Consider the following 25,631-nt stretch of genomic DNA (forward strand, 5'->3'; position numbering starts at 1 on the left):
GAAGTACTCCGGAGTACAAAACTCATACTTGGAGTTATTAGTTCTGACGTCAGGTCCTCCGGACCATGGGTTGAATATATTAAAAATAGCCCGGCTATCCTATTTGCGGGTAAGCGTGCTTTAAGCGGCCTTTTTTTTTTTTTTTTTTTTTTTCACTTCTTCCCGTGCTTCAAGCTGAAAGTTAAACAAAAAGTCAGGGATCGGTTTCGAGTTCCGTCCCGGAAGGATTCCAACCCAGCAGGCTTGCCGTGTCTGGTGCATAAGGGGGGATGACACCGTGACCAAGTGAGGATTTCGGATGGATTGGATTGGATTGACTTTACTAGTACTCTGCACCTCACAGTAAATGATCATTACTCGATGCAGGACTGCACAGAACGGGCGAGTAGATCATGTTCAATCCCCATGGAGCCGATGCTCCCGAGCGCAAAAAAGCGACGGTCCTCCTCCAACCGGGACGGGCAGTGGCAACAACGGATGTGTTCGTCGCAAAGTGAGTCCTTCATGTTGCAGATTTGAAATTCCTGCACCGACCCACCCCGTCCCGAGTCATTACGGGCATTCTCTTCTTCTTACCGAGTTCTGGATATATGTCCGGAGTACGGAGTAGTAGTTATCCAGTCCAAATCTGTTGTCCCTCGCGAGCACGGGGTGGGCGAAACCAAAGCGCTCCATGTTTCACGGTGCTGGGAAGATGGATCTGTTGGACTCCACTTGTGCTCGGGATAGCGAGGGTGGTCGATCTCGGGGGGGCTGATAATGCAGAGGACACTTCCACAAGGAGTATAGGGGGCTGGAGAAATTCGTCATTGGCCAGGCAAGACCGGACCAAGACCGGCACCTGCACTTTCTAGGCAGGGACCTTCGGGGGTTATCCCGCAGAAACGAAGGCCCCCGTACGGAGTACTCCGTGCTGAGGAATTGGACAGCAGAGCGGCCAGGGAGTTTGATATATAGCGGATAGATCGATGGCGGTTTGGGCTAAACCAGATAATATATGGCTACATATATCGCGTGCCGGCGTTTCCCTTGATAGGGTGGACACGGTGAGACAGCGCACCCACCGCATGGACAGATGTCTGGGATTGATGTGATCATATGGTATGGACAATTTGGAGATTGGTCATGGAACCCCGTATACGGCGCGCACTAGCCAATCCAATCCGTTCAACGGTGCGAACCGATGGATGGGATGGGTCCAAGCGGACGATGATTTGGAAGTAGGAATAATAATGGATCATATCATGGGAGTAGTAGTTGCCAGAGGAACCTGAATCGGGTTGCAACTGGTGGGTGGAGGAACTGAGAAAGAGAAAAGAATAGGACATGCGTGAGTTCTACGACCAATGGAAGAGGAGCAGACAAAGACGCAAAACATGCAAAAAAGACAAAGCAGACAAAAGGAACAAAAACCGACAAAAAGGGGTTCGCTGCAATGAACCGCCCCAAACGGGGCTAGTGCCGTGTTCCTGAGGCCGCCCAGACCAGCCCCACTGCGCTAGGCCCTGGCGGGTCTAGCGTCAAGCCCGACCACGGGTTTTTTCTGATTTTCCGTCGATTTTATTTTTCTGCCTCGTCAATCCTCCGGCGGACATGACGATGATAATGTCCCCCCCCTGGTTCGTGTCCAGCCCCGAGGATGATCTCAGTTAGAATGGCTTTGATCCGACTGTCTTCATCCACAGAATCCAACGTTCATCCCAATCATCAATACAATGACAATCGCAAGTGCCCAATGAGGCATGGATTTGGGTTTGCCGATGGGCAACTGCGAAGACTAACTCGCTGCTAACCGCTGACTAGTAGCCTAGTCCACCTCCCCCTTTAGCACGCGTGCAGTTTCCCCTGGCCAACTTGAGTCCTCCAACTTTCCTTAGCCCCGAATCTCTGACCCTCTAGTCTCTAGTTTCTGCTCTAGCTTACCCCCCCAAGTCTCCTCTGGGCCGGGAAATTCTCCTTTCCCCTGGTGGCCGGTCGCCGATGACACGAGCTCTCCGCCTTCGAGCACGAGTCGCTGGCATGCTAGTCTAGTCGTGAACCCAAGATCCTCATTCTCCTAGTGGGGACGATCGGCCCTCGAGTGCCGTCCAGTCCTCTTCGTTCTGTGCTGCTAGCCTAAACGAAGAAGTGGCGTGTCCGTGGTATGTGCTCAATGCCTCATGGCCCTGGGTTAAGCTACTTCGGGTCAATATTATGGACTGATTAGTAGATAGTATGCTGCGATGCTTTCTGTCGCTGGCTTGGAGTCCCGGTTGGGTTCCTAAAATAGCCACCTTTTTTCCATCATTCCTTTTTCTTTTTCTTTTCGCTACTTCTCCCCTCCCCCCATCTCATACTACTAGTATCTGTTCTCACACACTTTGTCTGGGGTCATTCAAACCTAGCAGTGTTTATTTTGGTTTTGATTTTGATTTTTCTTCTTCGCCCCTACTCCGTCCACAAACGAGATAAGCATAACTCGAGTCGTGGCGCAATATCTCCCGGCACATACCAACGCGCATCCTGCTCTCCTTTCTATTCCCCACTTAATCGCTTCCCTCCTTTCCCCTTAACTTCGCTCTGTGCTCCCAATTCTTTTTTGTTTAATTTTCACTTTTATTTTAATTTTTTTTTCTTTAACCCTCTTTTGGACCATTGCCTGAATTATCAATCTCTCTTCATGCTGGCCAGATGCACATTGAGGGCTCAGGATGAATGCTGTCGCTACTAGACCCGAGAGCGCGCCGTTTACGTCTCCCCAATCCGTTTACGACTACAAAGATTCCACATACTCAGTGATGGTACAGCCGGTCTCTTCTCGGACGTCATCGGTTTCGTCCTTCAAAACCAACTACAGCGTGTCAACCGCCCCTACCTGTTACTCCCCAACTTCTCCGAGCTCCTCGTACCGTCAATGTGATTCTGCTGCCTCCTTGGACAAGATCCTCGAGTCGGTCTTCAAGCGACTCCCTTATGAAGTATACGAGACCATTCTAGACCAGTTGTACAATTTGCACACCGGTCCCAACCAGACCGGGTGTCTAACATGCTATCAACGCGATCTACATGCTCTCTCGCTGACCTGTCGGCCCTGGGAACGGGCTGTCAGAGCTAAACTGTGAGTGCGAACGCAGCGCGTATTATTTTGCCCAACCAATGACTTGCTAACGCGAGATCTTGACCTTCAGGTACAACCGAATTCACATCATCGGAAACGATTCGCCGTCCCAATTGAAGAAATACAGGCTGAAAAGAGGAAGTCGGTTGAAACTGTTGAGGCGGACTCTCAGGGAAAGGAAATTGCTGGCCAATCTCGTCCTCGAACTTCGCGTCCCGCAGATGGATCTGCTATTCACAAACGGCAAACAAAGCTCTCCATGGCAAGAGTATCGCGATCTGGTCGCATCCGTCGTCATGGTCTGCCCTAACCTGGAACGGTTATTGGGTTTTTCTATTCCGTACAATCACGAATTCGACCGGCTCACTCATGCGTTGTCCACCCGGCGGAAGTTGAAAGAGCACACGTGGATCTTGGGCGAGGCTCCCGAAGCTTCGGAAGGTTCTCCTCGCAGCACGTCTTGTCCCGGAAGCCTGGGCCCCTTGCAGATGTTCGAGTTTCTCGACTACCACGTTTCGTGGACTAATTTAGAAACTCTGATGCTTTATGGGCTGACCGAAAACAGCGCATTGGAGCCGAGCATCTTTCTTCGTATGTTCAGCCTCCTGCCCTCGTTGCAAAACCTGTGCATTTCGAATTTCAACGAAGACGCCTTTGCGGACAGCGCTTTGCTCTGTTTACCCCCCTTGAGATCTCTTCGGTTGGAGAGCCTTCCCGGTGTCACGGACACGGGTCTGGCGCAGTACACTTCGCGCCCGGAATCAAGTTCACTCCGCACGCTGGCTCTCATCGAACAGAACGTCGAATCGATGTTAGTGATTTCGAAGATCCTGGCATCGTTGGGACAACTCGAGCACTTCAAAATCGTCCAGAGCGACAAATCACCGACCTTGGATACGGACGGCATCGTTTTCCAGCCCTTGTTGGCTTCATCAAGTCTCCGGCACATGCATTGGGATGTAGCCTGTCCGGACCCGCATACGGCCCTGACCAAACTTGATTACGCTCCTTTTGCCAAGCCCCCAAGTCATATCGACGCGCCAAATTCTCACCTTGCACAAAGCATTCTTGCCGGGGGATTCCCTCGCCTAGAGGCTCTCCGTGCGCCCTCTGACGTGGAGCCGCCAGGTGTTCTCCAGGGCGTATGTCAGCCGATCCCGCGTGGACAGGCGCTGCTCCAGCCAGACCGATATAGTCTTCCCCGCAGCTCCCATGGCTCTGTCAAAACACGCCCCATGGCCCTACCGGGTGGAAATAATTTGACATCTGCCCGGATCCGCGCACAGACATGGATCGATATCGCTGCGAAAGACACGGAAACTGGCATGAGGGTGCTGATCACCGACCACTCGGACTCTTACGTACCTGATAGTGCGCTGGAGGAAGAGGAGGGCTTGTCGGACGAGGCCTCGGATCTGGGTATGGAAGAATTTGGCGCGTGCGGGTCACAGGAACGCCAGAAAGACGGCGAAAACGCGGAATCCGAGGATCCAGACGGACCAGTTACCGTATACGATTTCAGAATGCCTGCTTACATGGGAAGGATAGGCACCACCACCAGCATGAAGGACGTGTCAATCCCACGCTTCATTCTTCGTCCGGATATCCACGGGCAAGAAGCCGACGGAGGTCTGGTTGGCTGGAAACATATCCTTGCTTCCAACCAATCGCTCACGTATGCAGCGGGTGTTGGTGTAAATTGCTTCGGTAACAAGGGCATTCCCACTCCACCCCCTGATGAGCCATCATCGCCCGCGTCGACTCCAGGCACACGGTTTGGATGGGGTAGCATTGGCAATCGCTCAGCATTGGGGACGAGCCCAAACACACCCACCACCCCGTCCACTCCGATGAGTCTTGCGTCCACAACCGCGCTTCCCTGGGAGAAGGATACATGCACGGGATCGTGGAACTATAGCCATAAGAATGGCCGTGATTGGTGGTTTCACATGGAACGAGAGCGTCCAAAAAACATCGAAATAGTTGATATTAAGCGACTGTTTTAGACTTTGGACGCACGACCTCCAGGGCTCTCCTTTGCACGGCTCCTTTCTTGCTATCCCATGGGCAGCCTACGACATCCTCTCTTTCTTCCATCAACTTTCCTGCCTCATAGGAAAGAACACAAAAAATTCGGCATGCAGGGCACATGCCGGACCACGGACACACGCGGCAATGGCGTTACGGATAAATATGGCGGACGATCATCTCGACACTGCTTGCAAAGTCAACCTGTCGGGCTGTCCGGTCGAATTTCCAAATGGCATCAAAGGTTTCAATGATGCCTTTCTCACTCTCGCTCTCACTCTTACACACTCTTTCTATCACTACTATATACCCCGAACATACATGTTCATCTTGTTTACTTCGAGGGGAGCTAACATGGCATGCACCATCTATCCCCTCTCAATATATTATCCCATTTTAGACTTCTTTCGCATAACCAGCTTTCACAGTGAATGGCGCTCTTGACGAACTAGGAATTAGGATTGGATGCAGGCTTTTCTTTTTGAAAGTATATTTTGGTTTTCTTATCACTTTCTTTGTCTATATACCTTTTCCCCTCGCCTTTTCATTCGTTGGTTTGAGTTTGATGGACATATCATATTTCGTCCGGTAAATTAGATACTGCGATGTAATTTAATTAGTGCATAATGTAATAAATGCATTTTCATTCCGAATGACGCGGTTTTGATTTTTAAGAGTGGAATTCTACCGTAGCCGCTGGGGTAGGTGGATGGATATTTTCTTCTCTTTGCAGACAGATCTGGAATGGCGAGCCTACTTAACCTGGGAAGTAAACTCTTCTTACATCGACGCACGTGCCTATGGATATTCAGGTTTACCTACGACTTACGAAAAACAACATCGGCGCGTATATCAATCAGATATTGAGATTAGACCCGGTGTACGTAGATACATGGCAGTAAGATGTAGATGAAGAAGGGGGATACGGGCAAACGAGAAGACGGATGGATAATAAGATACTGAAAGGGATCATCATTGCAAGGAGAATTCGTAACGGACGTTTGAAAACGTCCCGTTAGACGTAGATACCCATGTTCGTGTCCTTCTTCTTCGCCTGTACTTCCGCGATGGCATCCACGTAGTTCTCGTGTCCGATCTTGCTCTGGCCCTTACGGAGAGCGATCATACCGGCCTCGACGCAAACAGCCTTCAGCTGGGCACCACCGAACTCGTCCGTACTGCGGGCCAATTCGGCCCAGTTCACCGAGTCCTCCACGGTCATCTTGCGGGAGTGGATGCGCAGGATGTTGGCACGAGCCTCCTCGTTGGGCAGAGGGAACTCGATCTTACGGTCCAGACGACCGGATCGCAGCAAGGCGGGATCGAGGACATCGACACGGTTGGTAGCAGCCAGCACCTTGATTCGGTCATCCGAGGCAAATCCGTCCAGCTGGTTCAGGAGCTCCAGCATGGTTCGTTGCACTTCACGGTCACCGGACTTCTCCGAGTCGAAACGTTTCGTACCCACGGCATCCAACTCGTCGATGAAGATGATCGAAGGGGCTTTCTCCTTCGCGAGAGCGAAGCAGTCACGGACAAGCTTGGCACCGTCACCGATGAACATCTGCACCAGCTGAGGACCGGCAAGCTTCAAGAAGGTGGCGTTTGTCTCGGCCGCACAGGCACGAGCCAGAAGGGTTTTACCGGTACCGGGAGGACCATACATCAAAGCACCTGGCGGGAACAAGATAGTTAGTAACTCGATATAACGAGATGAATGAGGAGGATCATCCACATACCCTTTGGCGCCTTGATACCAATCTTCTTGAAACGCTCCGCTTCCTTCATCGGCCATACGATAGCTTCGACAATCTCCTCAATCTGCTTGTCCAACCCACCGATATCCGTGTACTTCTCCGTCGGCTTCTCATCGACCTCCATGGCCTTGACCCGGTTATCATATTCAGCTGGTAGTGTATCCAAGACAAGATATGAGTCCTTGTTCACACCGATCAGATCACCGGGCTTGAGTTTCTCGTGATCTACGAGACCAATGAGAGGTAGGTAGATGGTCTGGCGAGTCGACGTCTTGATAACCGCAGACTTGCCCACTCGAGTAGCGTCCAGATCGATGTTGGCTCCTTCCTCGGCGGCTTCGGCCTCGACGTCCAGGTCCAGCAGCTCAACGACGTTTCCGACAAGGTACGGTAGTTGTCTAGATGGCGAGGAAGATAGTCAGGCGGAGGTTCAACCGATAGCCACTGCTCGTGTGGGATGAGGGGATGGAGCCACCGCCCTCATCCGAGAACAGCGAGTGGCAAGAGAGATGGTGAATAAGACCATCCCTCGAGTCAAAAGAGTTCAGCGGAGTTAACATACCTGTTATTCTCGATCTTCTCCTGGTTATCCTTGACCTTTTCTCTCATCGTGCTCTGCTCGTGCGTCAACCGCTGGTATTCGCTTTTCATTATGCGCATCTCGTTCTCGAGCATCCGTCGTCGCTTGACGATGTCGGCTGTGCTGGAGTGAAGGATTTCCTCGTCCAGAAGTTCATCATCGTCGTCCTTCTTTGCGGCATCGTCCATTTCAGCATCGCCGTCGCCTTCGGGCTTCTTGCCGTCGCCATCGCCCTGCTCCTTCTTCTTGTCTCTCTCCTCACGCTCAAGGTCGTCGAGATCCTCTAGGGTGGACATGATGTAGGATTTAGGGAGGAAACGGAAGGGGGATGAAAATTGACAGCACGCAACCGATCTAGATTGGCGGAGAGGGGGGAGGGGGCAGAGAGCGAGATGGGGTATGAGTTGGAAAAGGACCTGCCGGGCAGCTGTTGAGCTCCGGCCAAACAACGTCAGCTGTCCTGCCTGCATCACGTGAGACCACTGACAAATGGAGTGGCTGACTAAGCCCCTTGTATGGAACCGCGACTTCACTACCTCCTCCGGAGTATTACTTAACTACTACGTACACCATCGACGGTACTATCTGGCTATCTGTCGCAAATTCTACCCCTATTATGTACACGTCCCCTGTCTGCATTGCCGATCAGTAGCGGTAGTTGGGGTTGTAGCTCAAGGAGGCGTTGTTCCCAAGGTTGTCCAGGACCTTTTGACGGCCAAACTCGAGAAGACGGTACTTTGACATGAAGTCATCGTTGTTGACTGCGCGGTGGTTAGCGTGGCTTTCGTTGATGAGGCGTGAGGAATAAATAAGAATGCACATACTATATCCACCACACATCCTTCGCTTTCCAGTGAATTCTGTGCGTCCGTGCATCATTCTCCAATTATCAAAAACTGCATGTGAAAGTCAGTAAATTTCCGAAAAGCGAATGATATCGTTCCGAAAAGGCTCTTACTCAGTGCTGTTCCAGGCTCAAGCTGGGTCCAGAGCTGCATCTCCGGCCGGTGGATGATCTCATTGAAGGCACGAGCCGCATCGTACCATTTCATCTGCTCTTCCATAGTCCAATCGGTCTTGGCCGCCCGGTCGTAATTGTTCCATCGAATTTGGAACAGCCTTTGGTGTTGCGGATGTATGTTGAAAACGGGAACCTGGGCCGCAGGCTGTATGCAGGTGTCCTCGTTGCCGCTGGCATGGAATGGTTGCGGGATCTCAGCGAGAGTATGGAAATGATTGCGATTTTGGGCAAACAAAGTTTTCGCCGCCTGAAATCCATCGACTAGTAGGCTGGTTCCCCCATCACCATCAGTATGGGACAGTAGATGGAAGAGTTGAAGCCGGGCGGGATCAGTGAAGTATGTGTTATCTGTGTGTGCACCAAGCCCTTCCGAGGTGTATGCGGTGTCCTTGAAGGTCAAATCGGACGTGAAGTCCCAAAAGCCACCTGAACAATGTGAGCAACAGTACAAGTGCCATAGGATGTTTGCGGAGGGGAATGGAGGCACTACCGTAGTGAGTATGCCTGATAAAGGCAATTCTTTCCAGAAGAGACTTTGTAGACTCTGGATCGACAGGTACACCCTGCACAAAACAATAACCGTAGACTTGCTAGGCAGATGTTAGACAAGGCTGGGTGGTTTCGCACCAAACTTACAATCGCTTCAACCCACCGCCACAAAGCCCTATCGTCTTCCATAACGCTGGAATATGAGACCGCCGGGGGAAATGGATCGCTGGGGGGTTGATGCTTGAAAAACCTTCAGCGAAGCGTTAGCAAAAAGCAATGAACCCATAGTCGCAGGCATAAAGTTGACTTTACCGAATTGCCATCATATTTGGATCCAGTGGAATCTTCTTTCCGTTGGCATGCAGTCTTAGCCACGTGAAAGGGTAGAAACTCTGATGGCCGTCCAGCCCTTCTATAAAGTCAGCCCTCCGATCAATAAACAGCGAGCCGGCATACGTACACAGCACTTCAGCCCCATCCGCGGTGTATTCAATCCTTTCAATCTTGGCATCACTGGGTATCTAAATCCAGGTGGGAAACTTGCTGTCAGTCAAGGTGATTCGTTTTGAGGGAATCGAGGGACTCTTGTACCGAAAAAGTATCTACAATGCGTTGCCTTGTGTCCGGATGAATGCATTTCGAACATTGGCAATTTTCCCTAGAATCGAGTAAGGTCAAGGGTTAGTGGCCAGAAGATGTGGCCCAAGAGGCGTTAGATGTAATACCTAAGCCAAAAATTTCCACTGCGGCGCACATTAGCATGCAGCAAACAATTGATGCTTATCGTTAGCAATGGTATGTCGCTTACTAAAGACCCTCGTGTCCCTCGGGTGTCCTTTTCAGGGCTGTATATCGATTATTGTATTTGTTTGTCTCAAAGTCCACAAAAGGCTGCAATGCTGATCTCGCGACAAATGGATCCTCACGCGACGGTCGCGCTGGCAGTGACGAGTTTGCCTTTGTCGAAGTGGCCGCGGGCAATCGACGGCATGAAAGACGTTGTCGAGGGGTTTGGCCGATAGCTCCCAAGTTGGTGGAGAAATTTCGCCGGCTTGCGCCCTGCACAGCATTGAGACGTTAAACTGGCGCTTACATGGATGGCCGTCACATCACTCCGGCAGTTACTTACAAGTGAGGACGGGACGGTGCTGGCCCATGATGTCAGAAACCGTGTCAAATACGAGGGGAAACTGGGGACAACCTACCCGACATTCTTGACAGACGCAAAAGCCCCGAAGGCAGGAATGCGACCCATGATTTCGATCTCCCAGGCTGGTGGTCGCGAGGGCGTCGGGGCGGGAGAAGTCGTAAGTCGCAGCAGGCAGTATTTATTCCGCGGCCCGTCGGTTTAGGACGCCCCGGTGTCACGTGCACGGACCATCCTGGCATGCTTTGCTCTATATTATAATAGACTAGTAATAGTATGGACTCCTTCTTCTACATGCCCGATATGGTATTTCCAGATCCAATGGCCCTATATTACATGAATCACCCGTTCATAGTTTACTCTGGGGCCCAGCCACCTTCAACAGACAACGGCCATTGCTTAGGACCACCTTCCCATTCCCATTCTTCGTGACAAAACGGATCTCCTCGAGATCATTGTGGAAATTGCCAGTTCTCCAGATCTCAGTGATAAGCTTGTCACCGGGCTTGACTGGCGAGGCGAAACGCGCCTGGAATTCTCGGAGGTTATTGGGATCGCTCCCGCCCAGCTCCCTCAGGATACCCTGAGCAGCCGAGTTCCAGCTGAACAACCCGTGGATGATGATGCCACCAAATCCCATCTTGGCGCCGGGCTCCGGGGTAGCGTGGAGCGGGTTATAATCTCCATTAAGCCTAACAGGAGCCCCGATCGATTAGCTGCTCGTTTCCTATCCAGGTAAGTTGCGCATTGGATGGATTTTCGCCTCACCTGTAGAGGTGTGCGGTTTCCAGATTACTCTGAACCACATGGATAGCGTCGGGACTTTTGCCCTCGGGAGGTGGGTAGCTGACGGTGCTGGGACCTAGCAGTCAAATCTCTACGTGAGCCAGAATGTCTCGGGACAGTTACGGGTGAACTTCCTTACCCTTCGGTCCACCCCAGTTACCCTGGCCGACAAAGAAATTGCTGCTCACTGTCTTGGAATATACCTCACCCGTATCCTTGTCCACAATTGACTGCTCAGTCTCGACTACCGTGCCCGGTTTGCCTTTATCGTAGACGCCAACCACTTTATTGCGCAGCTCAAACGTACGACCAGCGCTGGTGGTCGGCAGGGGTTTCAGCACGGTGAGCTTGCGCTGACCGTCCACTACCCTGCTATAGTCAAATTGGGGCACCCCAGGAATAGGAGTTGCCTTCGAGCGTGCATAGAAATCCGTCACTTCCTGGTCCGCGAGCTTGAACGCTTCACATGGAGACAAACATCAGTGTCTGGATTTTGACTTGTTTTAGTCGTCGGGTCAAAGGTCCATACGGAGAATTAGAGGATATGTTGGGAAGACAGCAAAATTAGGGTGCAGTTCCTGACACTCGCGCGTTAGCAATGCGAGGATAACAGCGCATCAATTGGCACTGTGGCTCACGTAGAGGAAATGCAGTTCATCAGCTTTGCAGCCGATGCTGTTCGCGAACAGCAGAACATCCCTCTTCTGCCAGGAAACCTCCTGGGCAGGATATTCGAAGCCAACTCCTGGTGCCGACATCGGAAAAAAAGATGGTATCCCCTTAGATCAAGTGATTAGTAGGAATGTCTGTCTTCGGCGCGATCCTCTGAATAAATAAGTTGACTCGGTTGCGGGGCCAGCCGTGAGGAACCGAGGCTCGATCAGGATTGGCCGAAGCACGCCAAGTCGGCTAACTTTCTGTTATCAATCAAATCAATCATGACTAGTTAACTACTCAAATAGTTCAGTACGGAGTAGTCAAGTAGGGATTCATTGATCAATCGTGTTGTCGAAGGGCAGCCTGAAGGTCGGAACAATCAAAAAAAAGGTATATTTCTCTATATCGCAATATAAACCTCAATGTCCATGGGGAGAGAAAAAAGAAAAAAGAAACACAAAAGAATTCGAACCTTAACAACATAAGGAGACCGGAGGCAGCTAGACTAAGCGTCGACTCGGGGTATCTACTTGGGGAATTCGAGGAGCTTCATAATCGTCTCTTGTGGAAATCATCTCTCCGTATCGCGCCGAATAATGATGCCCGTTCCCCTGCCTTCTTCCAAAAACAACGCCGTGCAAGCAAATCTCAATGATGAAAAACGAAATCAAAATAGATGCCGGACCGTGATCTCAAACCATAACTTCAATATCCCAATGCCCATATATATGGACTCTCATATATGTTTTGCTGTCCATGCGTAAATTCTTTTGTGTACCGAAATGGCCGTGCCGTGCCCTGGACAAAACGCCAGGGCAGCGTACAGGCCCCAAGTGGTCAGAACCGAATGCTTTTATTTAACACCTGTTCGGATTAGCCTCATGGTCGCAGTCGAGGGGAACGATGCCGGTACTTACATCTTGTAGAAGCAGTTGCCCTCCGACTGGCGGATCGGATCGGAGGTCTCGAACTTGTAGGAGATAGAGATGTCCAGGTCACGCTTGTTCTTGTCATTCGGCTTGTTCTCCAAAACCCCGGACACAGTCTCATCCTCCTCGACAGTCAAGACGTCACGCAAGTAGAAAACGGTCTGCTTCCAGTGCGTGTACTTGGCATGAGGGCCGGTGGAGAAGACGATGGGCTTGTGGCAGGCACCGAATTCAATATCAAACCAGGCAATCACGGCGTGAATGAAGTCGCTGCGCTTGGCAGGGAGAGAGAAGGGGACCTTGAAGACCAGATCGGCGGTGGTAACGGTGTAGAGGTCGAGAGTGATGATGGGGCAAGGGTCAGTAACCAAGGCCTTCATCTCCACGGTGTCGACAAGGGGCTCCGTGAGGGCGATCTCCTTCATGGGGCTGTAGTTGAAACCATAAACGTTGTCCCAGACTAAGCAGAGTTAGCGTTCGGACTACAGGGGATCCCACCCGGGGCACCGGGGCCTCTTACATCCAATCTTGTCGTCCTTGTATTCGCCATCCTCAATTGCGGCCAAGTACATGGTAGCCTTGTCGGGGAAGATCTTGCCGCCGGGCACGAGGTAGCGGTCACGGGCGTAGAGAACGGTGTCCAACATGCTCTCGTAGAGAAGGAAGTATCCCATCCACTCCGAGATAATGATGTCAACCTTGGGGTAGGGAAGAACAACCTCTTCCATCTTTCCTTGGAGGAGAGTAATCTTATCGGCCATCCCGTTGACGGCGACAATCTCGCGGGCTTTCTCGATGATCGAGGACATATCAACGCCGATCACGTGTTTGGCACCGGCCTTGACAGCGAACCTGCAAAGCAATCCATGTTGTCAGAGCACTGCATGAGAGCCCCGTGGTCGCATGTATGAGAGCACTTACATGCTGAGAATTCCAGTACCGCATCCAACGTCGAGGACGACTTTGTCCTTGAAGATATGACGGTTCTGGTAGATTGCATCGCGGTACGATCGAGTCCGGACATCATCTTTCTAGAAATCACAGGAACATTAGCAAGCCATTAAACGAATAGAGGCGAATTGGACTTCAAACTCACAAGCATTTCCTCGTGGATGCCTGAAGGAGATTCAGAGTTAGCGGGGCTCCTTAAGCTCAATAGAGATTTGTAGCAATTGGGCAGTGATTACCATGATGATCGTAGCTATGGTTCCAGTCAGCAAGAGACTTTAAGACATCAGGTTTTCACCTCTCAACATACCTAGTGAAATAACGGACTTCGGCGTGGTCCATGCCCACCATACGGTCCGCACTGCTGGTCATCGCAGCAGGGTCTGCAGATTGTTGTCTCTCGGATCCGTTCATCGTGAAGGGATGGTCTTTTCGATTCAAGGAAAATAAGAAAGAAAAGAAAGATAGATACTTGAGAGGAATTCCACAAGCAACGAAGAATTCGAAAATAAAATTCTTCGTCTGGGATGCGATGAAAGGGAAGGAGGAAAGTTAAGCGCCTTTTGAGATCCCTTTCAAGGACTTTTTTTTTTTTTTTTCCCCTTTGACTTTTGCCCTCATTAGGCATTCTTCCCCTCCGCACGGCCAGAGCCCGCCGGGTGGCACTAGACCCGATCGGGACGTCAGGTGGCTCGAGTATCGATACGGTACGGATACCATGATTACCACGGCGTTCTTCTGAGATGCAGTCCATCGTCAGCTGTACAATTTCCTCATATCAGTCCATTGCGCTGCTGTGGAGAGTCTCGAGCTTCGGCTTCGGACTATCGGGTGTTATACTGCTATTTCACGTCAACGAAGGCCCCCTATTGTCATGATACCTTACAATTGGAAACAACTTCGGTCGCAGACGGCGTTTTGCTTCGTAACCAATCATCGAAATAGCAAACAGGGTTCTGACAACGCAACTACGATATAGAATGGGAGAACTTCAATGTCAGAGACCGACATGGTCTCTCTCGGATCCAGGTATCGTGTTGAGTCCGGCAGCTTTTCGGCCCCTCAGCGCCTCGAACAAGAATGGGCTTGCACTTGGCTTGTTCAATTGAGGCGAAACGCCAAGATCTTTCCAGTCAGGTACTCCGCTTGCTCTCTCCAACGGTCGTTGCGCGCCCTCACTCTAGCGTCGGGTCTCTCCTTAAGCTTCCACATTCCACCGGCGCACGCCAGACACAGAGTGCACAATGATTCTAGGGTCAATTAGGGGGAAAAGCGGCTATTCCTTGCTATTTCTTCTCGTCGCTATCTTCGTCGGTCGGACAGCAGCCTCTCTAGGTGACCACCTCCCGGACTTTAAAGAATGTGTTAAGGTACTACATACAACCGCAACGACCTTCGATGCCCGCAGGCTCACCATCCAACCAGATCTGTCAAACGGAAAACTGTGAAGAGGGCAACTCGGCTCTTCGTAAGTCGTTCACCGTTTCTACATACTCACGCGTTACGCTGTCTGGCTGTCTGGTTGCTAATCCCGTTTCAATCCCATTAGCGCTCCATCTTCGTTTGATGCTGTGGACCTGCCCTGCCGAATGTGATTATACCTGCCAGCATGTGGTGACGGACCGTCGAGTCGCTCGCGACCCTCCGATGCTCAACCCTGTTGTACAATTCCATGGGAAATGGCCCTTTCGCCGGATCCTAGGCATGCAAGAGCCCTTCTCCGTGCTGTTCTCCTTCCTCAACTTCGTTGCGCATTGGCATGGTATGGCTCGAATCCGCGAGGTCATCCCGTCCTGGCACTCTTTGCGGAGCTACTATCTCGCCTTCGGATACTGCGGGTTATTGTGCTGGACCTTTAGCACGCTTTTCCACACCAGGGATTTCCCCCTCACGGAGAAGCTGGATTATTTCGGAGCCGGAGGCAATGTCATGTACGGGTTCTATCTGGCCATCATTCGGATTTTCCGTCTCGATCAAGCAGAGCCTCGCCATAAACCAACGCTGCGTCGTCTCTTGACCGCCGTCTGCCTGTTCCTCTACACCCTCCACGTGTGCTATCTCAGTTTCTGGTCCTGGGACTATACTTACAACATGATTGCAAACATCGTCGTCGGGATGACCCAGAACGTGCTGTGGACGGCCTGGAGTATTTATCGCTATCGCAAGACCGATAAGATCTGGACCGTGTGGCCCGCGTTGATCGTGGTTTGGATCATCTTGGCTATGAGCTTGGAGCTGCTGGACTTCGCCCCTTGGGAGAGCCTGATTGATGCTCATAGTTTGTGGCACCTGGGAACCGTTATCCCAACGGCATGGTGGTATTTGTAAGTTGGGCCGGTACTCCGACGCCGATTGCATCCAAGCGCTAACATGATGTCCGCAGGTTCCTTATTAAAGACGTCCAGGACGACGTGGCTGGAGACCGATTGAAGGCCTGAGCTGACGGGGTGTAATCCATCCGATCTACATGGGGCTTGGACGGTATTGGGGGTCTCTGGAGGGCCCAGATGACTGGAAGCCTCATACTAAGTTACTCGGACTACCATCACAATGATGAGTGGTCCTTCTATATTTCGCCATCTATCACCTGACCGGGGGCCCAATCCCACCTAAAATGTCTAGTATATGTATTATTTAGTTCTCTGTTGTTCCACCTTACGGTTCTATTTATCTTTCCCGGAGTAGCATGATCGAGGAGGACTCCGTATGATCCTGACATCATCGGCAATATAGTTCGTTGAGCACAGCATCATCTGATAGACTTTCTGACGGGCGACGGCGAAGTTAATTTCCACGGCCTTCCGTTGGCTTCTGGGGCGGTGTGTCCACTGGGCCGCCCATGCTGGCTCACCGCTCGGCAGCCCTGGGGCAGTACCACGGAAAGAGCTAACCGCAGCTGGCCAATCTGTCTCACCTGGTCACGGGCTGTGCCTTGTCCTTCCCCCCCCCTTCGAGTTTTTCTACATTCTTCCCTTAGCCTTGTGCCCTTGTCCTCGTTTTTCCTTCTTCACCTTGTGTGTCTCTGGGCAATTGCCTATCACTACTTTCAATCAGACCTCTCTCTCCCCCCTCATCGACACCACTTGCGCCAAAATGGCGTCTCCGGCCATTCAGAAAGCGATCTCCGAGGCGGCGGTGCAGTATGTGAAGCCCGAAGGCAAGGTCTTCCAGTATGGTACTGCTGGCGTAAGTCGGTCCTTCTTTTGGCTTGTGATTTTTTTCCCCAGTGGAGCCGAGCTAATTAGTATCCTTCTCTTCATAGTTCCGTATGAAGGCGTAAGTCATCTTCCCATTGTCCACCACCCCCCCCCCCCTTGAAGGATTGATCAGCCCCGCCTCCACAATACCCCGCGATCGCCCTTTTGTTTACACTTCAGCCAACGTATGCTCCCAGTGACCTCCTGAACACGGTGGTCTTCGCCGTGGGCTTGCTTGCCGGCCTTCGATCCAAGAAACTGAGCGGACAATGGATTGGTGTCATGGTGACCGCCAGTCACAACCCCGCGGAGGACAACGGTGTCAAGTTGGTTGATCCTATGGTAAGTTGACTAGATGCAACGCTTGTTTGGGATATTTCTGACGCTGGATTCTACTAGGGCGAGATGCTGGAAGTAAGCTATATCACGAATGAACACACCTCGAAATTTTGCCTAATCATGTGCTGGACAGGCTGAATGGGAGGCCTATGCTACTAGGCTGGCCAATGCCCCGATGGACAAGATCGCCGAGGTGTATGACGAACTCATCAAAGAGATCGATGTCAGCATGGAAAACCCCGCCCGTGTTGTCTTCGCCCGGGATACTCGTGCCTCTGGCTCGCGCCTTGTGGGCGTTCTCAACTCCGCCCTCACCGCCTCGCAGGTCGAGTTCGTCGATTTGAAATTCATGACTACCCCCCAGCTACACTATGTCGTTCGCTGCAAGAATACCTTGGGAACCCAGTATGAGTATGGCGAGCCTACGGAACAGGGCTACTATGAGAAGCTTGCCGAGTCTTTCAAGCGAGTCATGAGGGGCGTTAAGATCAACGGTTCCTTGACGGTGGACTGCGCCAACGGCGTCGGCGGTCCTAAGCTGAGGGAGCTGATCAAATACCTGCCTTCTGCCGAGGAGGGTGGTGTCAACATCAAGGTTGTCAACGACGATGTCATCAACCCCGATAGCCTGAACTTTGATGTAAACATGCCGCCTCCAACCTACATGTGCGCTCGCTAACCCTGATCAGTGCGGTGCCGATTATGTCAAGACCAAGCAGCGCGCCCCGCCATCTTCCAAGGCGGGCGCCCTGGACCGCTGCGCATCGCTTGACGGTGATGCCGACCGTCTCATCTACTACTACAGTGATGAGAGCAACGTGTTCCGCCTCCTTGACGGTGATCGCATTGCCACGCTTGCCGCTTCTTTCATCGGTGATCTCGCTCGCAGTGCCGGCATTGCCCAGAAGCTCAAGATTGGTGTCATCCAGACCGCCTATGCTAACGGAGCCAGTACGGATTACATTGAGAAGGTTCTCAAGCTTCCCTCCGTTTGCACCAACACCGGTGTCAAGCATCTCCATCACGCCGCCCTGCGCTTCGATGTTGGTGTCTACTTCGAAGCTAATGGACACGGAACGATCACTTTCTCCGAGAATGCTTTGAAAACCATTAAGAGCACGGAGCCTCAATCTCCGGCTCAGCAGCGTGCCCTCGAGAGCCTGCAGGCCCTTACTGATCTGATCAACCAGGCTGTCGGTGACGCTCTCTCTGATATGCTGCTTGTCGAGACCATCCTGGCCCACAAGAGCTGGAGTCCGAAAGAGTGGCTGGGCACTTACACCGACCTGCCCTCGCGCCTTGTGCGCGTGGAGGTCGCAGACCGCTCCATCTTCAAGGCCTACGATGCGGAGCGCAAGCTTGAATCTCCTCCCGGACTCCAGGCGAAGATCGAGTCTCTCCAGTCTCGTTACAACAAGGGCAGAAGCTTTGCTCGTGCCAGTGGCACGGAGGATGCCGTGCGTGTCTACGCCGAAGCAGCCAGCCGCTCCGAGGCCGACGACCTTGCTACCCGCGTGGCCAATGCCGTTCGCGAGGCGGGTACTGCCTAAGAGATCTGCCAACTGCCCCCAAAAAGTCCCAGGAGAAATTGAGCTGCAGGAATGCTCACTCGATTCTTTCTGGATTGAATCATCCAGTCATAGAGTTACGGGATCTGTGATGAAACGAATTGATGAGTTTAGTTTTGTGATTTTAAGAGATAAAAACATGTCCACATCATAGTAATTTTCGGCTGCATACAGATCAACGTTCATGAACACCGGAGAGTAAATCCATAGAGTAAATCCGTAGAATCCATCTGTAGAGGAAGGATTCGTAAGTACTCCGAGCGCATGCAAAGATCGGACGCCGCAGAATCGTTGATCCGGGCTCCTCCGCGGCTTTGCTCCGCCGATCTACTTTTTCGGCCCAGAAAAAAAAAAGTCCGTTCCTGCTCCGGGCAACAGAGGAGAATTTCTCGACACAACCATCTTCCCATTTTCACCGTTCCTTTGCAGATTTCAAAATGGCAAAGGGTCGCACTAAGAAGCGCACTCATGTTCGCGCGCAAAATGCCTCCGCAAGTGCCAGAGGCGGCGGCGCATCGATGAGCAAAGCCCCGAAATCTATGGTCATCCGAGTCGGCGCTTCTCAAGTCGGCTCCAGTGTCACCCAACTGGTCAAGGATGTTCGTTTGATGATGGAACCCGATACGGCCGTGCGATTGAAGGTATGTTAATCATCCTGGAGGGACTCTTTCATTTTCCAATGCTCATTCGAACAGGAACGCAAATCCAATAGACTGAGGGATTACACCTCCATGACCGGTCCTCTCGGAGTCACGCATCTCATGCTCTTCTCGAAGTCGGCGACTGGCAACACTAATCTGCGTATGGCTCTCACGCCGCGTGGTCCGACCCTCCATTTCAAGGTCGAGAGCTACTCGCTGTGCAGGGACGTCGAGAAAGCCATGAAGCGTCCCAGAGGTGGAGGCCAGGACCACAAAACCCCGCCGCTCTTGGTGATGAACAACTTCAACTCCCCGAACGCCGACGAGAACTCCAGAGTCCCGAAACGTCTCGAGTCTCTCACCACGACTGTCTTCCAGTCGCTCTTCCCGCCCATCAACCCCCAAGCCACCCCCCTCTCTTCCATCCGCCGTGTCATGCTCCTGAACCGTGAACTTTCTCCCGAATCTGAAAACAAAGACGAAGAAGACTCTTACGTCCTAAATCTACGACACTACGCGATCGCCACGAAAAAGACCGGCGTCTCGAAACGGATCCGTCGTCTAGACCCCAAGGAGGTTCGCAACAAGGAAAAGAAGGGCGCCGCCGTGCCCAACCTGGGGAAGTTGGAGGATGCTGCCGACTACCTGCTGGATCCCTCGGCTGCCGGCTACACCTCCGCCAGCGAGACCGAGATGGACACCGACGCGGAGGTGGAGATCGCCGAGAGCACCACGAAAAAGGTCCTGACGAAGAGGGAGCTGCAGCGCATGAAGGCCGGCGAGAAGGACAAGGCCCAGAAGAAGCTGAACGCTACCCCGGGCGTTGAAAAGCACGCGGTGAAATTGGTTGAGCTGGGTCCGCGTCTCCGGCTCCGACTCATGAAGGTCGAGGAGGGCCTGTGTGAGGGCAAGGTGATGTGGCACGACTTCATCAGCAAGTCCCAAGAGGAAACCAACGCCCAGGAGAAGAACTGGGATCAGAAGAAGAAGGAGAAGGAGGCGAGAAAGAAGCAGCAGAAGGAGAACATCGAAAAGAAGAAGCAGGATAAAGCGAAGGCTCGGGCTGAAGGCAAGGGCGGAGACGACGAGGAAGACGAGGATGATGAGGACGATTGGCTCAGCGACGATTTTGACGAGGGCGAGGGTACGGAGGATAAGGACGATGTTGAGAATGACGATGACGATGATTCCATGGAGGAATAGATTGGCCACTTCCCAAGTTGTGCAAGGCAAAAATGAATGTGAAAGGAGTCTCACTGCTAGGACTCCAAAAATTTATACCCGCCATAATCTGCTAGACTTTTTTTCTCACTACAGAAATACAAAAGCGATGACCACTTAGACACTCAGAAGATCAAAAGTTATATCATGAATTCATAATTCAGAATTTACGCATTAAGCGTGCAATTATCACAGCTCTCTGTCCCAGCATCATCACCGCTTCAGCTTCTCATCGACAATGCGAGACACCATCTTTTCCAGAATGCTCATGTCTCCCCCAGCCGTCCCGGCAAAGTAGCCCTCGACACTCTTCTCCACGTACTTGCCCACAATGTCGATCTCCACGTTCACATCATCGCCGGGCTTCTTCGCCGCCGTGACGATCTTCTCCTGGGTGTAGGCGATGAGCATCACCTCGAAGTAGCCCTCGGGGCCATCCACGACGTTAGTCACGGTCAGACTGGCGCCATCCAGCGTCACGTAGCCCTTCTCGACGATGTAGCGCATGACCTGCAGCTCGCGGGGCTGCAGACGGAAGACCAGCGCGTTCTGGTCCGGCGTGACGGAGAGGACGGTGGCGATGGTGTCGACGTGGCCCTGGACGAAATGCCCGCCCATGCGGGTTTCGCCCAGCACGGCGCGCTCGAGGTTCACGCGCGAGTTCGTCCGCAGAGATCCGAGGTTCGTGCGGCGCAGCGTTTCGGGGGCGACGCCGACTTTGAACCACGTCTTGTCGGTGTCGAAGGCCGTGACCGTGAGGCAGGTTCCTTGAGAGAGTAGATTGAGTGTTTGTTGCGATCAATTTCCATGTGGCGGTTTTTCTGCTTATATACCATTTACGCTAATGCTGTCTCCCAGATGCACGTCGGTCAGGATTTCCGCGCAGTTGGAAATGGTCAACGAGGTGCCCCCACCCCCGGCAGACGAGGTATCGAGGGGCTCCAGGGAGGACACGGCTGGAGGCAGACACGAGGAGCTGCGTCAGCGCGAGTCGAAAGCATTTTTCATTTCATTGAGGAAAACTCACTCCCGATCGTCTCAACCAGACCGGTAAACATGATGCAGTGCCGACAGACGTAGACGGGCGAGGCGGAAATAGAAGGTTGGAAATGGTGGGAAGTGCGGCAGCGACGGATGCACCTCGGCTTTCTGGGAACTTCCGTCGGCCATCTTGCCGAATGACATGCTGCCTCCTTCTCCTACATGCATAGTCCGGTGTATACATGCTCCCACATAAAAGATCTATATATCCGCCCTTGACTCCTGCCATCCTCTCTTCAATGTCGAATCCCCGAATCCTTTCCCGATGCATCGCCTTTTGAAATTGCACCGCGCCGTGGTCGCCCGTCCGTCTGCGCTCCCCGCCGTTCGGCGCACACCGCAATGGCGCTCCTATTCCACACCCTCGAATGATACCCTCCCCTTGTCGGGGATCCGAGTTCTGGATATGACGAGAGTGCTGGCTGGTGTAAGTGTCCTGGCATGGACCTACCAGTGCATACAATTTATTGATCGCCAGCTTGTATTGTAGCCATACTGCACGCAGATTCTAGGAGACTTGGGGTAGGGGTTACCATTGAACACTCTTTTTGTTGATCTGCGCTGACTGAAATGGCGTGACGAATAGGGCAGATGTAATCAAAGTGGAACACCCCGTTCGTGGCGACGATACTCGCGCTTGGGGTCCACCCTATGCGAAGTACGAGGACGGGTCTCAGGGTCCCGGCGAGAGTGCCTATTACCTTGCGGTATGGTAGACTTCGGTTGGGTATGGGTGCTCTAGGGCTGGGTTGCTTACTTGTGTCGCAGGTAAATCGCAACAAGAAATCCATTGGTCTCTCCTTTGCGCACAAGTCCGGCGTCGAGATTCTGCACCGACTGGTAAAGGAATGCGATGTGTTGGTAGAGAATTACCTCCCCGGGGGACTCAAGAAATACAACATGGACTACGAGACGCTTCGGGAGATCAACCCCAAGCTGATATATGCCAGTATCACCGGCTACGGGCAGACAGGCCCGTACAGCAACCGGGCCGGCTACGATGTCATGGTGGAAGCCGAGATGGGCCTGATGCACATCACAGGCGCCCGAGACGGTGACCCAGTCAAGGTGGGTGTCGCGGTCACGGATTTAACGACGGGCTTGTATACGTCCAATGCGATCATGGCCGCCCTGTTGGCTCGGGTGAGGACCGGAAAGGGACAGCACATTGATGCTTGCTTGAGCGACTGTCAAGTTGCTACGTTGGCAAACATCGCCAGTTCCGCTCTGATCAGCGGGCAGAAAGATTCGGGACGATGGGGAACGGCGCATCGTGAGTCGCTTAAGTCTTGGAGGCAGAAAAACACGTTCACTGACCTTTCTCAGCATCTATTGTTCCCTACCGCAGCTACCAAACCCGCGATGGAGACATCCTCTTCGGAGGTGGGAACGATAAGCTCTTCGGGGTGCTGTGCGACCGCCTCGGATACCCCGAGTGGAAGACCGACCCTCGTTTTGTCACTAACAGCGACCGAGTCAAGCATCGCAAAGAGATCGACAGTCTCATCGAGGAAAGGGCCAAGCAGAAGACAACGCAGGAGTGGTTGGAGATCCTAGAAGGCAGCGGAATGCCGTATGCCGCAGTGAACGATATCCAAGGGACGTTGAATCATTCTCATGGTGAGTGTCCCTCTATTCTTTCCGAGTATGGTCGCCAATCTCCGTCCAAAGCTAATACTGGCGATATAGTTCAAGCTCGAGGGATGGTCACCGAAGTGAACCATCCGGCCTGTGGTCCCATCAAGCTGGTGAACACGCCCATTAAATATTCCCATGCAACTCCTGGCGTTCGCACACCACCCCCGACCCTTGGCCAACATACAGATGAGATTCTCGGGGAAGTCCTCCAGTACAAGGCCGAAGAGATTGCCCAATTGAAGCAGGAGGGGGTGCTGTCGTAGTACTAGGAGCTAATAGTAGTATCCAGTACGTGAGGGCGTGAGGGCATCCACCACGACTCAACAAAGACCAAACATAGTATATAGAAGAACCTAGAGAATGAAATCATAGATATAAGAGAAGATGAGGAGAAAGAAGCATACCAAATAAATGCAAGCCCCTCGACGAATCTGCGTCGGCCATCGCCCATCACGTGACGGTATATAATCTCTGGATCGGTTCACCAGCAAAGATCCTCATTCCTCCCTGGATGGCAACTGCAGCAGCCCAGAGCCTGACCCGTTCGCTGCCTCTCTCAATCCCCAACCTTGTCCTGTTGAACCCGCACCCATAGACCGTGAGTTTGTGTTTCTCTGGCCTGGCCGGGGGTATGTCACCACAACATGGGACTTCTTCCTCCCTGGCGTCTATAGAGACAACGCCACCCACCACCTCCGGTTCGCAACCGCCGGCTCCCAGTATTGACTCGTCCTCCGTGTCCATTTCCTCGCTCCCCGAACAGCGATCTTCCAGTGCCTCCTCCTTTTCCTCCAGTAAAGTGCATATCCCAAAACTGTCCGCGGCGACTACCGAGCTCCTGGCCCGGGTCACCGGCAATATCAGACGAGAACAGCAGCAGCAGCAGCCACCCCAGCAGCAAGGAAATGAAACAAACCCCATCCGGTGGACGAATCCATATTCCAGTCAAGGCCTGTCTGATTTTCGCAGTATCCAACCTGCCAGCAAAATGAGAGCTTCTTCCACCATCATAGAACTGCCAACGGCGCCGTTCGTCTACTCGAGTCATATGACATCGCAGACACCTGCGACTTCCCAACAGACCCCAAGTCCAAATGCTTCAAACCTTCCTCGTGAGTCTCATGGAAACCCACCAAACCTCGTTGCCATTGCTCCGAGACCATCAGGGCCTCCCGCTGCTGCTCCCTCGGCGGCAACTCAAATCCCAACGCCGTCGCAGCCTGTGGCTCCAACGGCTCCAACGGCCCCGGCAGCCAAACCTGCGTCCTCGACCACCCCTTTAGTTAAGCCAAAAGGACCAGCAGTCGGCTCCCGTCAACGCAAGAGTACCACATCTATAAACGGGGGGAAGCGCACTAAGAGGCGCAGACGAGGCAACCACAGTGATGGTGAAGATGTCATCCGAGCCGACGATTCCAGCTCGGATGAATCTGATATCACACCTACGGCTACGCAGACGAAGTCCGGCCGACAGGTCAATCGCCCCTCACTCTATGTACCTTCGGCAGTCTCCCCTGTGGCCGCCAAGACGAGCGGTGGCGCGACAGACACTCCGGGTCCAACAGCAGCTGCTCGCAAACGGAAACGAGTGAGTCAAAAAGGAAAGGACATCAATATCAACTGCATGCATTGCCAGAGAGGCCATAGTCCGATGAGCAATGTGATCGTTTTCTGTGACCAATGCAATCAGGCGTGGCATCAACTCTGTCATGATCCTCCGATCGAAACCGAGTTCGTCACGGTCAAGGAGAGGGAATGGCACTGTCGGGGGTGTAAGCCCGTCCGGATCACCATCACGCAGCCTACAGTGGTCCGCAGCAATCCGAATCTCAGCGGGCCTTCGTTCGGCTCTCAAACCCATCTTCCACTGGCGCCACCCAGATTAGAAACCGGCGGAGAAGGCCTTTCTACCGATGAACGACGCGGCTTCTTGTCGACTCTGTCACATGCGGCTCTCGTTGAGCTGCTTGTCACTTTATCCAGCACTCATCCGGCCATGCCGATGTTTCCGGAGGATCTGAAAAGTCTGCCGTCATCGAAATTTTCGTTCCAACCAAATCTATCAGCAGTTTCTACTCCCCTCTCGACATCATCGACCACACCAGCGCTGACTAACTCAGCAAATTCGACATCGACACCGGGGGCTGGAGAAGACATGGCTCCCACCAACTTTGACCCGCGCAAAAGATACATCGACGAGCCCTCGGAGGATGACTCGGAGGACGAGGTTGTGGAGCATCGTCTGTATCCGCGCGCCGGGAATGGTGTCCGTCTCCCGGTCAGCGTGGATGACCTCGACATTATGCGTGAAGATCCTCGTTGTCCCACGTTCAGCTACATGCTACATGGTTCCGCCCAGGCCCAGGTTAAAGCAAATGGGATGGCACCTGTCTGGGGCAACTGATCTTCTGTTCTTGCTTTCATTACGAATTTCCAATGAGTGTTTCATGCTTATTTGACCCGATGACTACTTATAGACATTTACGGCGTTTACGCGGCGCGGTATCTCCCGTATCCTCTATTTGGGGCTCGTTTATTATACTCTGA

General features: G+C 52.6%; 11 protein-coding genes across 11 annotated transcripts; 7 read left to right on the top strand and 4 right to left on the bottom strand.

Moving 5' to 3' along the window:
• Positions 1-2,690: 2,690 nt before the first annotated feature.
• P170DRAFT_428154 (uncharacterized protein) lies at positions 2,691-5,103 on the top strand (the record flags this gene model as incomplete). Its single annotated transcript, XM_024847829.1, has 2 exons — positions 2,691-3,097; positions 3,168-5,103. The coding sequence occupies 2 exons, from the start codon at positions 2,691-2,693 to the stop codon at positions 5,101-5,103; spliced, it is 2,343 nt and encodes a 780-aa protein (XP_024702191.1).
• Positions 5,104-5,188: 85 nt separating this feature from the next.
• Positions 5,189-5,748, top strand: P170DRAFT_226319 (uncharacterized protein). Its single transcript, XM_024842883.1, has one exon. It carries the CDS (start codon positions 5,273-5,275, stop codon positions 5,567-5,569), a length of 297 nt encoding a protein of 98 aa, XP_024702192.1. The 5' UTR covers positions 5,189-5,272; the 3' UTR covers positions 5,570-5,748.
• A 392-nt stretch (positions 5,749-6,140) lies between these two features.
• P170DRAFT_448618 (proteasome regulatory particle base subunit RPT5) lies at positions 6,141-7,758 on the bottom strand (the record flags this gene model as incomplete). Its single annotated transcript, XM_024850978.1, has 3 exons — positions 6,141-6,799; positions 6,865-7,280; positions 7,445-7,758. 3 exons carry the CDS (start codon positions 7,756-7,758, stop codon positions 6,141-6,143), a joined length of 1,389 nt encoding a protein of 462 aa, XP_024702193.1.
• A 349-nt stretch (positions 7,759-8,107) lies between these two features.
• Positions 8,108-11,663, bottom strand: P170DRAFT_363159 (putative trimethyllysine dioxygenase TmlH; the record flags this gene model as incomplete). The annotated part of the gene is made up of 15 exons (XM_024844559.1): positions 8,108-8,223; positions 8,287-8,358; positions 8,421-8,909; positions 8,971-9,069; positions 9,116-9,222; positions 9,285-9,381; positions 9,433-9,493; positions 9,564-9,630; positions 9,698-9,715; positions 9,781-9,994; positions 10,507-10,811; positions 10,888-10,981; positions 11,045-11,365; positions 11,435-11,483; positions 11,544-11,663. The coding sequence occupies 15 exons, from the start codon at positions 11,661-11,663 to the stop codon at positions 8,108-8,110; spliced, it is 2,229 nt and encodes a 742-aa protein (XP_024702194.1).
• Positions 11,664-11,932: 269 nt separating this feature from the next.
• rmtA (protein-arginine omega-N methyltransferase HMT1) lies at positions 11,933-14,012 on the bottom strand. The gene is made up of 7 exons (XM_024849634.1): positions 13,750-14,012; positions 13,679-13,692; positions 13,588-13,607; positions 13,413-13,522; positions 13,012-13,343; positions 12,480-12,951; positions 11,933-12,426 (listed from the first exon to the last, which is right to left on the bottom strand). Exons 1-7 carry the CDS (start codon positions 13,851-13,853, stop codon positions 12,420-12,422), a joined length of 1,059 nt encoding a protein of 352 aa, XP_024702195.1. The 5' UTR covers positions 13,854-14,012; the 3' UTR covers positions 11,933-12,419.
• A 218-nt stretch (positions 14,013-14,230) lies between these two features.
• On the top strand, positions 14,231-16,111 carry P170DRAFT_511560 (PGAP3/PER1 family protein). Its single transcript, XM_024854901.1, has 4 exons — positions 14,231-14,809; positions 14,865-14,907; positions 14,989-15,763; positions 15,823-16,111. The coding sequence occupies exons 1-4, from the start codon at positions 14,684-14,686 to the stop codon at positions 15,875-15,877; spliced, it is 999 nt and encodes a 332-aa protein (XP_024702196.1). The 5' UTR covers positions 14,231-14,683; the 3' UTR covers positions 15,878-16,111.
• Positions 16,112-16,123: 12 nt separating this feature from the next.
• agm1 (phosphoacetylglucosamine mutase PCM1) lies at positions 16,124-18,557 on the top strand. The gene is made up of 6 exons (XM_024851710.1): positions 16,124-16,625; positions 16,702-16,715; positions 16,834-16,978; positions 17,036-17,050; positions 17,109-17,615; positions 17,665-18,557. The coding sequence occupies exons 1-6, from the start codon at positions 16,533-16,535 to the stop codon at positions 18,523-18,525; spliced, it is 1,635 nt and encodes a 544-aa protein (XP_024702197.1). The 5' UTR covers positions 16,124-16,532; the 3' UTR covers positions 18,526-18,557.
• Positions 18,558-18,907: 350 nt separating this feature from the next.
• On the top strand, positions 18,908-20,516 carry P170DRAFT_466279 (Brix domain-containing protein). Its single transcript, XM_024852405.1, has 2 exons — positions 18,908-19,184; positions 19,239-20,516. The coding sequence occupies exons 1-2, from the start codon at positions 18,981-18,983 to the stop codon at positions 20,385-20,387; spliced, it is 1,353 nt and encodes a 450-aa protein (XP_024702198.1). The 5' UTR covers positions 18,908-18,980; the 3' UTR covers positions 20,388-20,516.
• A 23-nt stretch (positions 20,517-20,539) lies between these two features.
• On the bottom strand, positions 20,540-21,463 carry P170DRAFT_387893 (riboflavin synthase; the record flags this gene model as incomplete). Its single annotated transcript, XM_024845823.1, has 3 exons — positions 20,540-21,172; positions 21,239-21,361; positions 21,433-21,463. The coding sequence occupies 3 exons, from the start codon at positions 21,461-21,463 to the stop codon at positions 20,619-20,621; spliced, it is 708 nt and encodes a 235-aa protein (XP_024702199.1). The 3' UTR covers positions 20,540-20,618.
• A 152-nt stretch (positions 21,464-21,615) lies between these two features.
• Positions 21,616-23,526, top strand: P170DRAFT_438597 (CaiB/BaiF CoA transferase family protein). The gene is made up of 6 exons (XM_024849635.1): positions 21,616-21,873; positions 21,937-21,968; positions 22,033-22,153; positions 22,215-22,719; positions 22,773-23,066; positions 23,136-23,526. Exons 1-6 carry the CDS (start codon positions 21,712-21,714, stop codon positions 23,345-23,347), a joined length of 1,326 nt encoding a protein of 441 aa, XP_024702200.1. The 5' UTR covers positions 21,616-21,711; the 3' UTR covers positions 23,348-23,526.
• Positions 23,527-23,715: 189 nt separating this feature from the next.
• Positions 23,716-25,488, top strand: P170DRAFT_363768 (phf1/phf2 family PHD finger domain-containing protein; the record flags this gene model as incomplete). Its single annotated transcript, XM_024844605.1, has 1 exon — positions 23,716-25,488. One exon carries the CDS (start codon positions 23,716-23,718, stop codon positions 25,486-25,488), a length of 1,773 nt encoding a protein of 590 aa, XP_024702201.1.
• Between the last annotated feature and the right edge of the window lie 143 nt (positions 25,489-25,631).

This window comes from Aspergillus steynii, assembly GCF_002849105.1.
Source record: "Aspergillus steynii IBT 23096 chromosome Unknown P170scaffold_6, whole genome shotgun sequence".
NCBI lineage: Eukaryota > Fungi > Ascomycota > Eurotiomycetes > Eurotiales > Aspergillaceae > Aspergillus > Aspergillus steynii.

Bases quoted from the DNA above. Each gene is read 5' to 3' on its own strand.
- P170DRAFT_226319 (XM_024842883.1), top strand. From the start codon at position 5,273: ATGGCGTTACGGATAAATATGGCGGACGATCATCTCGACACTGCTTGC.
- rmtA (XM_024849634.1), bottom strand. From the start codon at position 13,853: ATGAACGGATCCGAGAGACAACAATCTGCAGACCCTGCTGCGATGACC. The intron at 13,344-13,412 runs GTAAGTGCTCTC...ATTGCTTTGCAG, and splicing joins GGTACTGGAATTCTCAGCAT to GTTCGCTGTCAAGGCCGGTG. The intron at 12,952-13,011 runs GTAAGAGGCCCC...AACTCTGCTTAG, and splicing joins CAAGGACGACAAGATTGGAT to TCTGGGACAACGTTTATGGT.
- P170DRAFT_511560 (XM_024854901.1), top strand. From the start codon at position 14,684: ATGATTCTAGGGTCAATTAGGGGGAAAAGCGGCTATTCCTTGCTATTT. The intron at 14,908-14,988 runs GTAAGTCGTTCA...CAATCCCATTAG, and splicing joins AGAGGGCAACTCGGCTCTTC to CGCTCCATCTTCGTTTGATG. The intron at 15,764-15,822 runs GTAAGTTGGGCC...TGATGTCCGCAG, and splicing joins CCAACGGCATGGTGGTATTT to GTTCCTTATTAAAGACGTCC.
- agm1 (XM_024851710.1), top strand. From the start codon at position 16,533: ATGGCGTCTCCGGCCATTCAGAAAGCGATCTCCGAGGCGGCGGTGCAG. The intron at 17,616-17,664 runs GTAAACATGCCG...AACCCTGATCAG, and splicing joins CCGATAGCCTGAACTTTGAT to TGCGGTGCCGATTATGTCAA.
- P170DRAFT_466279 (XM_024852405.1), top strand. From the start codon at position 18,981: ATGGCAAAGGGTCGCACTAAGAAGCGCACTCATGTTCGCGCGCAAAAT. The intron at 19,185-19,238 runs GTATGTTAATCA...TCATTCGAACAG, and splicing joins ATACGGCCGTGCGATTGAAG to GAACGCAAATCCAATAGACT.
- P170DRAFT_438597 (XM_024849635.1), top strand. From the start codon at position 21,712: ATGCATCGCCTTTTGAAATTGCACCGCGCCGTGGTCGCCCGTCCGTCT. The intron at 21,874-21,936 runs GTAAGTGTCCTG...CTTGTATTGTAG, and splicing joins TGACGAGAGTGCTGGCTGGT to CCATACTGCACGCAGATTCT. The intron at 21,969-22,032 runs GTAGGGGTTACC...CGTGACGAATAG, and splicing joins CAGATTCTAGGAGACTTGGG to GGCAGATGTAATCAAAGTGG.